Consider the following 12,799-nt stretch of genomic DNA (forward strand, 5'->3'; position numbering starts at 1 on the left):
ACAGATCACTCGGTCGATGGATTTGTCTTGTAAGAAACTGTTTCCACCGTAAGGCGCTTCAGTGATCCGGTAAAAATAAGACTCCGTGGTTTGAGAGAACTGAAAAAATTGAGATTTTGTAAATATGAACTTTGTGGGCCGGGTCGGAGAGAAACGTGACTGGAGGATGGCAGGAAAGGAGCATGTTTTTAAGGGAGGCGATGAGTGGTGGCTGGCCTCATAGGCTGATCTGATGCTGGACGATAATTCCAAGATGATGAGGAAGGATGATAAGACTGGATAAGGCTGGAAAGATGATAAGTTGACTGGCTTTCTCTAAGCTCGTTGGTGATAGCTGACAGCATGGGCGGCGATCCGTACTTCCGAGTGGGGGGGGGGGGGTATGACCTTGTTGACTATCTAAGCGTAGCGCCACCATGAGTTGGCGCGAAGCGTACAAGAAAATTTTGGGATTTACAGACCCTCTAGATGGCCGGAAACGGCACTTCCCGAGGTTTCCAAGCGGCATATACCCAACTTTAAAATGGGATATCATGTCCGAAATATCTCATAATCAGGATCCAAAATATTTTCTTTTTTAATTTCGGGTGTTATTTTGGGAAAATTGCCCCTGTCAATCTTGTTTCAGGCGCTACGTTAGAATGTTCGAGAGCTCTTTTATATTATTCGATGAAGAAAATGGCCTCATGCAGGCTATTATAGGCCTATACACATACAATACACAATTACACATAGTTACATTCCTAGGTACCGATTGCTAGGGCATCCAGGTGAAACGTGTATTAAGCATTACCCTGGTAACATGAGATTCTCAGCTGTTTGAGGGAACATGTACGTGTGTAGGCCTACTATAGGGCCTATATAAATACTATGAGGGTGCATATATGTACTATATCAATACTGTGGGCGCAATAATACATTTTGTTGTTATAGGGCCAATGAAGCCTACAGTCAACTATTCTTGCTTTATAAAGACGGTTTATTTGAAAAGATCGCACTGCGTTTATGGTAGGCGAGAAATGAAGCTAAAAAAGAGCCGTACATTCACGATGATGCATATATGTAGGTATGAAAAAATTCTTATCCCTGGCATTTGGTGGGGGGGATATGGTGTATTACATCCCCTCCACCCATTTTCATGGGGGGATATATCCCCCTTCCCCCCAGGATCGCCGCCCATGGCTGACAGTTGAAGGTATAGCTGAGATAGGTTGGCTCGTTGGGTTCAAAAGAGGAATACACAGATCACTGCGGGTAAACTGGTCTTCTTATAGAGCCGGGGGAGGGGGGGGGGGGTTATCCTAAGACAATACAACTTCCTGCTCAGCCTAAAATAAGGAGATAAATGAACCAGATGATCAGCTTACTCATTGTCGAGAAACGCCAACATTACTTAACCACTAAGACACATAAGATGTCCATAACTTAAACACTAGTCCCAGGAAATTAACCCATACACAAAGAGGTGAACACAAGGGTAACCCGTTTGAAAAATGATTTCCAACTCATGCATAAAATTTCACCTTTGAATCTGTTGGCTTACGGGTTGGATAGTTGTTCATGCACTGTCCTTAATTGGTACACATGGAGGACAAAGCAATGTCATTCCAAGAATAAAGGCATAGGTCGTAACAACGTTCTGAAAGGAAGTGATAGGCCATTGAACTCCATGAGCACCAAACCTTTGTAGGGGGAACCTATCGCAGGGAGGGGAACCTATCACAGGGAGGGGGAACCCCATCACAGGGAGGGGGATCTAAATCCTAGTAAGTCCTAGCAATTAACCAAAAATATTAGGGGTGCCACAAATGCATACACTATCCAGTGCTTTCACCGTTCTTTTTCATGCATAGCCTTTTGATATAGTTTGCAATATACATATGTAAAGATAAGCGATGGAAAACTTTTAAACAGGGCACTTTTCCCCTTCTCTACCATTTAATTTTGTTTTGATTCCTATTTCTGAGACCCAGTAGATCAGCGGACATGGGCCCGGGCCCATCTGGCCCAATAAATCTAACATTGTGGCGCAATACATGTTTCCATATGGATCCTATATGCAAGTCGCGTGGTCGACTGTGGGGAGCAGGGCCATAGGGGAACGAAGGATTCATGAGGGTGTGACCCTGGGATCGTTGAAGCCGATTCACATGTAGGGGGTGCAAGGATATCACCCCATCCCCAGAAAACAACATATTAACCGATTAAACCTCAGATGGTGCATTCTGATGCATATTTAGGGGTTATGCACTCGCAGCAGTGGTGTAAATGTTACCTGGCAGAAATCCCTCGACTGAACCATATATTCCCCCGACTGACGATGGTGTGGGGTGGGTTGCGGCATCAGATGGGTGTGGGGCCACCCTTTCTCTTGCGCACTCCGCTGATCGATGTGGTCAATCATTCGACACTCCGGTTAAGCAGTCGGTAAATTTACTAAATTGGACACTTTAACAAGTTATATTGATCTGTGCATCATTGTAATGTATTCGTTTCAATTATGGAAAAAGAAGGTTTTGTTGTTTCATATTTCAGAAAATTTGTTCCACTGCATTTAAGGTTATAATGAATTACCCTTCGATGATAACATCTCTACATTTAGTCTGTAAGTTTTTTTCCGAGTCGATGTTCAAGATTCATCATCAACATCTTGTCCTTCTACTTGGACTTGGAAACGTCTGGAAGAGGAGGCAAGATATTCGGAACTAAAGAGGAGGAGAGATAAAGACAAAAGAAATATATTGAGTATAAATCAAAGAAAATCACCACCACAACACAGACTTGAGGGTACAAGGAGGTGGGGGGGGGGGGGGTCGAAAGCCAGGGCGGGCCTTTGAAACAATAATGTTACCAGGCCCGGTTTTTTCTTATTAAATTCATGGTCCACCCCTGTGCGTATGCCAAAAGAATTCTGAAAATTATACATACATTATTCTTCATCCCGTGGAAATCGCAAAGTGAAAGGGCACAGAGAGGGAGAAAGAGGTGGGTGGAGAGATGGAGTAGTGAACTGAGGTTAAGAAAGAGGAGGGTGGAAGAGGAAGGGAAGGGGATGGGTAAGGGGAGGGGTAAGGGGATCAGGGGGTAAGTGACACTTTCAGAGACTAACGTCATAAACAGGCCTATATGACGGTACCGGTTACATATAAAAGGCCCTAGTACGTCAACTAAACCCAGAAGAGGGATTTTGTTTTGTTATAATGGACGTGTGCAGGAATAACCTAAAATTCACGGTAGGCAAACATTAAGCGAACAGTTCAATATACTGCTATGTAGGCCTAGTTATAATTTTATGAATATGTTTCTCAACCTTGGGTATAGAAGCCGACTGGACAGACAAACACTTGAATGTCCATAAACTCCTCTAAACCGTTTGAGATATTCTTTAGCAGACCATTGAATGACCTCATCTGAGAATTGTGCAATTAAAATCGTTGACGACATTTCCAGGGTAGCCAATGGGACGTGAGGTACATCAACAGGTCCCCGTGATACTGTGCGGTAACATAGCATACGGACTTCATACACGCTTGAACCACCACTCAAAGAGTTATCTGTGTTCGCACTCGGAATCCTACAACTAATTCAACGAAGCCGGCCTCAGCCCATATAGGCGTAGGAGGTGGGGCTGGGGCTGCAGCCCTCTCCCCAACCAAATATTTTTGTGAAAATTCGGGCAATATGCTGAGAATTTTGTCGCGCACCTACTGAAAGAAAAAAACAACTGTTTGAGGGGATGTCGGTGAATGAAATGCCTGGAGATTTGAATATCACCAGCAACTATTTATTCGGTAATTCACCAGTGTGCTTTTCAATGGTTAAACTTATATTATTATTATTATCATTATTATTGTAACGACTTCCCCAAAAATTATAACCAATATGGAAGGGTAATAAAACGGCAAATGATCATATTGGCATCCGATGTAATAACCGATGCACGCCTATATGTACATTCAGATGCTGATTGGTTATATTTTTCGGGCAAGTCGCTACAGCCCCCCCCCCCCCCACACCAATCAAATCGGGTTCCTACGCCTATGCCTCAGCCACAGATGCTTATTTCATTGCAGTGACAACAGACAAACTTTGGTTTATCCGGACAACGAAATTTGTATCATCATGTGTTGGCATGGTTTGTTATGATCTTTAACCTATTACATCCCGTCCATGCTTTAACATGCGCCGGTAGCGTATGTGGTTATACTGCGAGTATATTGTAGGAACTCGCTAAGAAGCCTCATTGGCTTATCAGAGCCGCAAGCTGACCGAAGTCAGTCTCTTAGATTCATATTTAACGTTCATGATTATTAATTGTCAATTGTCAACAACTCTGTAACTGGACGACATACATTAATCTTGTAGTGACATGAACTCGGGACCTTATGATTGTAAGGCACCGGCGTTAACCACTGAGCTAACACTCCTTTATACCGACAGCACGAAAAGGTACACATAACCTATATCATAACTTGATTGATGTCTGCATATGTAGAAGGCATAAAGAGGAACTAAAATACTGTACACAATGACCATACCTATACCACGCGCTACTGCTTTGTACGGAGTATGACCAAATCGTGTAGTCTTTTGGTTCTTGTCCACCAGCGCAGGGAAGGCACTTTTCGGTTGACGGTAGCTCATTCTAGATGTCGAGTCCAGGCTGAAGTGACTAACTGGCGGCATCACTCTCCTTTCTCCTGTTGGTAAGTCCAAAATAATAAAAATTTTCATTGTGGGTGGATGGGTGGGGGTGCGAGGGGGTTATTAATCGATGCCCATAATGTTTGCAGGCCTACGTTCGTAACTATGTTGAATTATAAATGGTATGATAGCTTGTCCATCATAAACAAATATAGCATTGCATTCAGCCGGAGAAGAGTTGGACCACTACAACGGGTGTAGGACTACGCTACGCTACGCTAACCCCCCTCACCCCCACCACCCAGCACACCCTTTTCAATCTCAAAGAAAGTGTTTATGAGCAAAACCGTGAGTTCAGGGTAACTTGTATAGACCTAATTTATAATCTTAAGATACTTCCTCAAAATCCACCATTCTACTTCTAAATTTTCAAATATTTTCTGAGAGGGGCCCAAACCCCCGCCCCTAATAGGGATCGGCTTCAATGACCTGTTTGAAAATCCCCCCCCCCCCACTCCTTTATAAAATCCTTCATTCGTCTCTGTCCCTTCCACAAAGGGTCAGTCTCCTACCTTAATCAATCAATCGGGGGAATTTTGAAGCCCCCTCCCCCTCCCCCACCCCGATCCCTACCCCCACCTTTGAAAACTTGTGTACGTCTCTCTTTCTGTAACTGTAGGCTCATACTTTGGAAAGAAATGCCTTGGCGCTTTTTGTTTGAAAGTTGCATTACGCAATTTTGAAAATCTAACTTGATCTAAAAAAAAGTTGCCCTGCCTCTTTCGATCATTACTTCTAGCCCGGAGGGGGGGGGGGGGAGGGCGGGGGATCATAGATCGATTGAATTGCGACCGATCACAATATTCATCGGATACGTGCGGGCAACTTGTACCCTTAACACTAAACATGTAAGCTCTCTGGTGCCTTCTAGTGCATATAGGGTAAACCAGTGTTCACCATTTTATATTGTACTTGACAATTCAACCAACTCGTATACGGTCCATGTTGATTTGAAGAAACGGTGGCCGTTACATCAGAATAATACTAAGTAATAGCCATTGCGTATATCTTACCGATCACGGAGTTTTTTTGAGACGGGTCATGTTTACATGTCCAGTTAGTGAGAACTATAAAGATTCAAATGTAAAGGAGAAAGTAGAAAACAATAATAAGAATGAACATAATAATAATATATATATATATATGATCTCTAGAGTAAGGCAAAATATGTCCCCAAAAACAGAACATTGTTCGATACAGGTGACAAACGCCTACAGTGGAATTACTACCTTCCTTACCGGTTTCGAACCTCTGGACATACAATCAGCGTCCATAGCCTAGTGGTTAGGCTGTCCGCGTACAGAGCGGGAGGCCCGGGTTCGAATCCCGGTGGAGGCTGGAAGTTTTTTCACTGTTCCAACTCATTACGATTTTCAATTATATATATATATATATATATATATATATATATATATATATATATATATATATATGAATAAGAAAACAACGTTGTGTGGGGGTGGGGAGGGGGCTTTATTAAAATAGTACATCCAATTGATTCAGTTGAATTTCTGAAATGAAAGAACGACTCTCATATAACTGCATAAAACTGATCAGGCATATATGTTGTTTCATGCACGTATTGTCAGCCTCCACGTTATAAAGAGGAAAAGCAATAGATTTTATCTCCATTTCGAGACAAAGAGAATTTAATTTTAAAATAACGTCTTGATATACCTTTTCATGACATGGATATACCCTCTGTTATGATTTCTAATTTAAGAGGCAAACGCCCCCCTCCCAAATCCCATTTGGCTAGGGATTTGGGAGGGGGCATTAACCCTTCTATCATTTCCATCCTTTCACCTACATTTGCCAGTGTATACGACTTTGTGTGCGTGTGCAAGGTTTGGCCGTCCCCGTTTCGTCCCTGAAAACCTCTTTGGGGCAATCTCCTTTTGACCTCTACCTTCCTGTGGCTACTCCGCACTGTAAGTGGTTCTTTATATACTATCATTTCAAAAATATAGAGTAGACGAACTGCTACCTTTAATTTTAACCGTCAGTAACTCTATGCAATGTACACATTAACATGTATTTTATCGCTGTATCAATGTCATGCTTTATTGTGAAGTGCTTTGAGGCCACATTTTGATGTACGGCGCTGTATAAGAATATTATTATGATGATTATGATGATTATTATGATTATTGTAAATTAGAGTGAATGCATCCACCCGTGCACTACCACAGTCAAAACCTATTTACAACACTTCGCTAATCTGTGATGTGTTTAAAAAAAAATGTACAGCTAATCAAATCAATGTTGTAGTAAAATAGTACGGAGTTAATATATATATAAATTATTAAAGTTAAGTAGAGAAATCGTTACCATGCATGGAATTAACACTTTTTGAACAGAGGCTAAGATAATAACCAATGAATTCATTGTTATGAAACAACAAAATCGTCAAGTTTCATCCCTCCGAGTCTTTTCGTGTATGGCATAGGAAGCTTTCAGACAAAAATGTGTGTGTGTCTGTGTCGGCGGGGTGGGGGGGGGGGGGAGCGTGTAGAGAAAGGCGGCGGAATTTAGAGCCCTGAACCCCCGCCCCGCCCCAGGAATAATATCATCGCATGATGTGTTATATATATATATATATTGTGAGTAATGTACTCACCGATGTGATTATACTTCTGTGTTAAGGACGCATTGATCCGATGGAAATCAGGGCTCCAGATGCCAAATGTCTAATAAAAAATATAGAAAAGAAATCATATAAATATAAAAAAGAGAAGAGAAAAATATTTTCAGTCCGACCCAAATGGACCCAAACTAAACCGAACGTATAGACCGAAATTGAAGCTGTAACGGGGAAAAGATGTCGCAAAAATGTCCACTCCTTTCTGCTAAAAAATGTCCGTCGATGATCATTGCATATATATATATATATATATATATATATATATATATATATATATATATATATATATATATATATATATATATATATATATATATATATATATATATATATATATATATATATATATATATATATATATATATATATATATATATATATATATATACATTTTGGACAGAACGAAAATTCAATTTAAGCCACTCAGATAAGGCTTCACTTTGTGAAACCTGTTAAATGAGAGTACACAACGTTTGACCACTGAGTATATATAACATGGATCAACAACTGAAACAGGAATGATGCTTGCCTGGTTTTCTTTGTTGTAAGGGCTCTGATATATCAGGCCTATCGAATGAGGGTTTTGCCGTCGCGTCGGCGACAAGACTCGTAACGGGAGATTCTCGTCTTGGGTGATGCCGTTGTCGCCACAAAAATCCGTCAAAGTTGTTGTACGTGGCTTCTTCGACCGCAGTGTAAACACGTTAGCCATACCCCTAAGTTTAAAATTCCACGAGTATATACTGTTTTGTCTTGTGTTGTGTAGGTTCTCGCAAAAGGAATGCAGTAGGCCGAACTAGAAAAGAACGTGCATTGGCTTACGTGTTACAATGTATAAGTAACACAAGTGAGTAATTTATTCCATGGTTGAGACTGTTTGTCAACCTAAATACGTAACAATATACAGATGCCCATTGTGTCATTTGCACAGCATTTCCAAACAGTGACGTATCAATTACTAAGTTCTATGTCGTCTTGAAACACCGCATAGCAACATATACCAACGCGTGATCTTAATAGCGCGCCTATGGTGGGAGCACCTGAGCGCTGAGATATGTTAACAGCGCCGAAGGTACTGTAGATACTTGACTTCTTACTTTATGTGAAGCCGTATTAGGAACATGTGTTTATGCATAACAGATAAGGTACGTCACAACTGTAAACACACTGGGATATTCCGGTATGATTCGCCATCCCTTCCTTCCCTTCATCATTGGATCTCTTCAGAAACTATACGGTTCCCTGTCAGTGAATCCAAACTATATTCTTAGGTGTGTAGACTCGCGCGTAAGCTGGCCTCATGTTTTTGTGTGTAGGAAATATACTCCATGAAAGTAGAGCCTTCGGCGCTTTAGAAAAACTTTGTGTTTCACTAAAGCACTAAAAACGCGCGCAAATGCAAATACGATGCTTGTTGAATTACTATATAAATGCGTGATGTTTAATGCAAGCGCACACTGAAGCTTTCTGTGAACATGCGCAGTGTATATGTCAAACAGTCTGTGGCCTCTCTCTCTCTCTTACTCGGGCTTGATTCATACGTGATTCCCACTTAATGTTACAACTTAAAGACCAGTCAGTTTCAGGCACACAAGTTATGCCACAAAGGCGAATTTACTGTCTACCCAAAAAGCATGATTGATCCTCACTGTGACAGTTTAATGTCTAATTTAACGCCTTTAAATGTCTGAGGACGATTTACAGAGCCAGAAATTTCAGGGAAAGTATTTTTCTGAACAGTTTTAGCAAATAGTTGTCTAGAATTTGGGGTCGATGCTGAACATGGCCGTTATGGATTCAGTACTCTTCTAAAATAGCGTTTATTTACGTTATACCTACCTGTATGTTCTCTTCCCCCGTCATTTAACAAATCATCCATTTTGTTCTCTTCTTGATCAGCTCTTCTCGTAACTCCGCACTATGTGGTGGAAGATCATTATACTCGGGATTTCTGTGGTCTTGGCTTGGCGGATAATGGGCTTTGTCTATTTCATGGGTCCTCATCGAACGATACATACACACTGGCCAGGCCCTTGTCGGAATCTGGCCCCAATAAGGTCTGGTGCAGAAGGTATCGCGCTTTCTAGTCAGGGGTTAGCCTTCATCTCGTCTGGATACAAAATAGCTGACGTCACAGATGAACGGATAAAAAACTCTCTAGCCAGAGTTTTTCTCTTCGACTTTAACAAACCTGACGGGGACGCCAAAGAGTTAGAGCTTATAGGTGACGTCAGACTGGCGTCACCACATGGTATATCTTTATGGGAAGACAAAGAAGGCATCCAAATCTTCGTGGTGGATCATCGGTTAATCGAGGATACGATTGAGATATTTCGGTTCGAGCCACCGCTCTCACTAAGGCATACTAGGACAATTCATAATCCTTTATTTGCTAATCTGAATGACGTCATTGCGACAGGTGACTCGAGCTTTTACGTCACAAATGTAGCGTCTGTGCGTGATGGCCCTTTGCTTACCATCTCATTCCTGCTACAGTTATCAACAGGCAGTGTAGTCTATTACGACGGAGTTACAGCCAGACAGGTAGCGGGGAATGGTAAAATCCTAAACGGAATAACGTCCTCATCCGATGGGAGGTTCATATTCGTCTCGTACATGGTTGATGAAGCTATAGTCGTGTTTCGGAGAGAGGGAGACGGCTCTTTGATGAGAGTCCAAACCATCAGTTTGTCAGCTATCCCCGACAACCTATTTTATGATCCAGCAACTGGAGATTTGCTAGCAAGCTGTGGTATCCCGATAGGATTCTTCACTATGATCACTGACTATGGTCATAAAGCGCCCTCACATTTACTTCGTATCAGACCTTTGTCAGGTGAACGACGAGATAACCCCTTTGAAACTTATAATATCGTGGAGCTATTTGCAGATGACGGAAACCTACTGTCGGTGTCCTCGAGTGCTGCTTTATTTCAAGACAAGTTGTTACTGGGAAGCGTGCTAGAGAAAGCAGCACTATGCGAGATCAAATACGCGAATGACTGACTGAATAGAAGCGCCACGCTGCTTTATGGCAGGGGTGGGGGAGGGGGTGGGTGGAGGCAAATTGCTTTGGAAGGGGAGGAGGCAGAAGGTTGGCGTTGCAAGAATCGCTATATAGCAACGCAGAGGTGGATGCATGCTAACTTGCTTTAAGGGTAAAGGGTTGTAGGTGGGTAGGGAAGGGAAGGGCGGGTAGGTCTATGATTTTATATGGCAGTGATGTATGAAAAAAATTGCTACGAAAGGGGGAGGGGGGGGGGTGTGAGCGGCATGATCCTTTATATGGTAGATGTAGACGCGAAATTTCCTTAAAGGGGAGAGAGGAGAGGTGTGGCTATGAGAGGGACGAGAGCCTACAGATTGTTTATGATATAGGAGTGGGCGCTGAATTATTCATACAAGTCGCTGTGATAATTGAAACTTGTTTCATAAAGTATAGCTACCATGCATGTGTAGGCAGAGAAGGACAATGGGAAGAGCTGGGGTGAGGGCTTGAAGGGGGGGGGGGGTGGCGGGTGTCAAGCCATTTCATTGTTTGTAGTACGTATTAACAATTTCAAAGATAAATCGATGATTCACCGTGTCAATAATGAACACAAGAGTTAGTGAAATTTGACAGTAACGGATTCATCACCGTTCAACATTTAATTTTTTTAATATTTTTTTTATGAAGATTGTATCGAACAGCGATAAATTGCACGTGCACATATATTGGCCGCCTGCAATGAGGTTTTTTGAGTGTTTATGGTGGTTTACTGGCTCCCGCTAGCAACCCTAATAAATTTGCAGGTATCCTGTTCCTCGCTTAAATAGCTAACTGTGAAATCAATAATGAATAATGTAATTAATAATGTAATAAAGGGAACAATTGAGTGAACACGATCTCCCGAGTATCAATGTACCAAGCCCTTCCCTCCACTGGATCCTTTTAATAAGGAAACAATGAAAAGAATGCAAGACAATAGAAAACATGATCAATGTTTAGTTTTACTATAAATCATAGTCCATGAGTGTATGGTTGACAATCCACAAAAAATATTCGAAAATAACCCTTACATCGCTTGTTCGTCACCTACAAGGAGACAGTTCTCCAGGGAAAAGACTAAATTCCCGGGGACTTTCTGACACCCACCCCCACCCCCTCCCTACCCTCCCTCACACTTTTTTGAAGCTTACTGTGCCACTGTAAGAAATTGTACTCAGGCTATATATTATTATATGCATACAAACAGAGACCCATTTGGAGCTGAATCTGTTCCGTGGCTCCGAATCCAGATAGAGTATCGATTTATAGCTAAGGTGATGTGGAAAGTTAACAAGGAAACAATTGAAAATCAAAATCGCATTCCGTAAATTTTGAGCACTATTGTGTGGAATAGTTTTGGAGCTATAAAGGTGACAAAGCAATGTGTGACTGGATATTTTCAGGCATGTATATGTATATGTATATGAATATGGAATGAATATATTCGTCAAACCGAAACCAGCTGTTATCTCTTTGTACCTTGGACCCGTTTAACGCTTGTGCTAACTTTAATATCAGTCATATCCTTATATTTTATGTGTGCTTTTGTTGGAGTCTCGTTGCTTTCGGAAGACAATTAATTTGTTTGTTTGTCAATGACTCCAGAACAGTCAGATATTTACAATAGGACTAGAAGGAAGCCCCTGTATTTTATTTGATAACTTCGTTCACAGACTACGAATATACAGCATGCAAGAAGGCATAAACTTGGAAAGGAGTGAGATCAACATACTGGAACCTGGTTTATACATACTATCGAATCGAATGGATATCGATCGGACGGGCGGAAAGTAACTGAAATCGAAGCCAGTCTTCCTTCTCAAGATATCCCTGCCATGTCCACTCAAGGTAAAGAACTTGTAATGGGTCGCAACTATAATTTTTGTACCCATGGGCGGGGGGGGGGGGATAGGGTGTTAAGACTTTATGTCATCGATGGGAGTGGTGTAAGGGGACGGGGAAACAATTCATGGATCCTTGCCTGGACATATTCGTTGGTGAGGAGGTTAAGGGTGGTGTATAGTTATGAAGGGAGTCTGATGTGGAGCTAACTATCTCCATATACGCTGCATTTTTATCATTTCAAGCGCTCAAGAAAAATCTACGATCACTGTGTCTATGAATATAAGATTTTTTAAGGTATAGATTTTCACTTTATGCAAGATAACACTAAACCGAGTCTTCGAACTAATGGTACTATTTGTCACTAATAATTCATCATTCTAAAAGCAGAGTAATGAGAAGATCTGAGGTAAGGCAACAATTACGTCATAGATTTTGAACAAATCACGACATCGTCTATGCGTGAGAAGAGAATCTATTCTATAGGAATCACGTATCGTAACTTGTGTGGAGAAACCCCAAGCAATGGGCTGATATATTACGTTTGGTAGCCTATTCATGACTCTTTTTCTCTTGTGCAG

General features: G+C 41.5%; 2 protein-coding genes across 5 annotated transcripts in view; one reads left to right on the forward strand and one right to left on the reverse strand.

Moving 5' to 3' along the window:
* Positions 1 to 2,455: 2,455 nt before the first annotated feature.
* Positions 2,456 to 8,312, reverse strand: LOC139963664 (uncharacterized). Of its 2 annotated transcripts, XM_071964674.1 has the most exons (5): positions 7,878 to 8,289; positions 7,325 to 7,394; positions 5,718 to 5,771; positions 4,539 to 4,700; positions 2,456 to 2,705 (listed from the first exon to the last, which is right to left on the reverse strand). In XM_071964674.1, the coding sequence occupies exons 1-5, from the start codon at positions 8,058 to 8,060 to the stop codon at positions 2,659 to 2,661; spliced, it is 516 nt and encodes a 171-aa protein (XP_071820775.1). In that variant the 5' UTR covers positions 8,061 to 8,289; the 3' UTR covers positions 2,456 to 2,658. The 2 variants fall into 2 exon arrangements, with proteins under 2 accessions (XP_071820775.1, XP_071820773.1); XM_071964672.1 differs by lacking the exon at positions 2,456 to 2,705 and having other exon boundaries at positions 4,200 to 4,700; positions 7,878 to 8,312.
* Positions 4,565 to 12,799, forward strand: part of LOC139963660 (serum paraoxonase/arylesterase 2-like) — a 121,940-nt gene continuing 113,705 nt past the window's right edge. Inside the window, exons 1-3 of one of the 3 annotated variants that reach the window (XM_071964668.1) lie at positions 4,566 to 4,706; positions 6,524 to 6,635; positions 9,248 to 11,650. In XM_071964668.1, the coding sequence (XP_071820769.1) occupies positions 9,269 to 10,354 (1,086 nt within the window). In that variant the 5' untranslated portion in view covers positions 4,566 to 4,706; positions 6,524 to 6,635; positions 9,248 to 9,268 and the 3' untranslated portion in view covers positions 10,355 to 11,650. Of the gene's footprint in view, positions 4,707 to 6,523; positions 6,636 to 9,247; positions 12,225 to 12,799 lie in introns of all 3 variants that reach the window. The other 2 variants (XM_071964667.1, XM_071964669.1) reach the window with 2 other exon arrangements.

Source organism: Apostichopus japonicus, chromosome 22, assembly GCF_037975245.1.
Source record: "Apostichopus japonicus isolate 1M-3 chromosome 22, ASM3797524v1, whole genome shotgun sequence".
NCBI lineage: Eukaryota > Metazoa > Echinodermata > Holothuroidea > Aspidochirotida > Stichopodidae > Apostichopus > Apostichopus japonicus.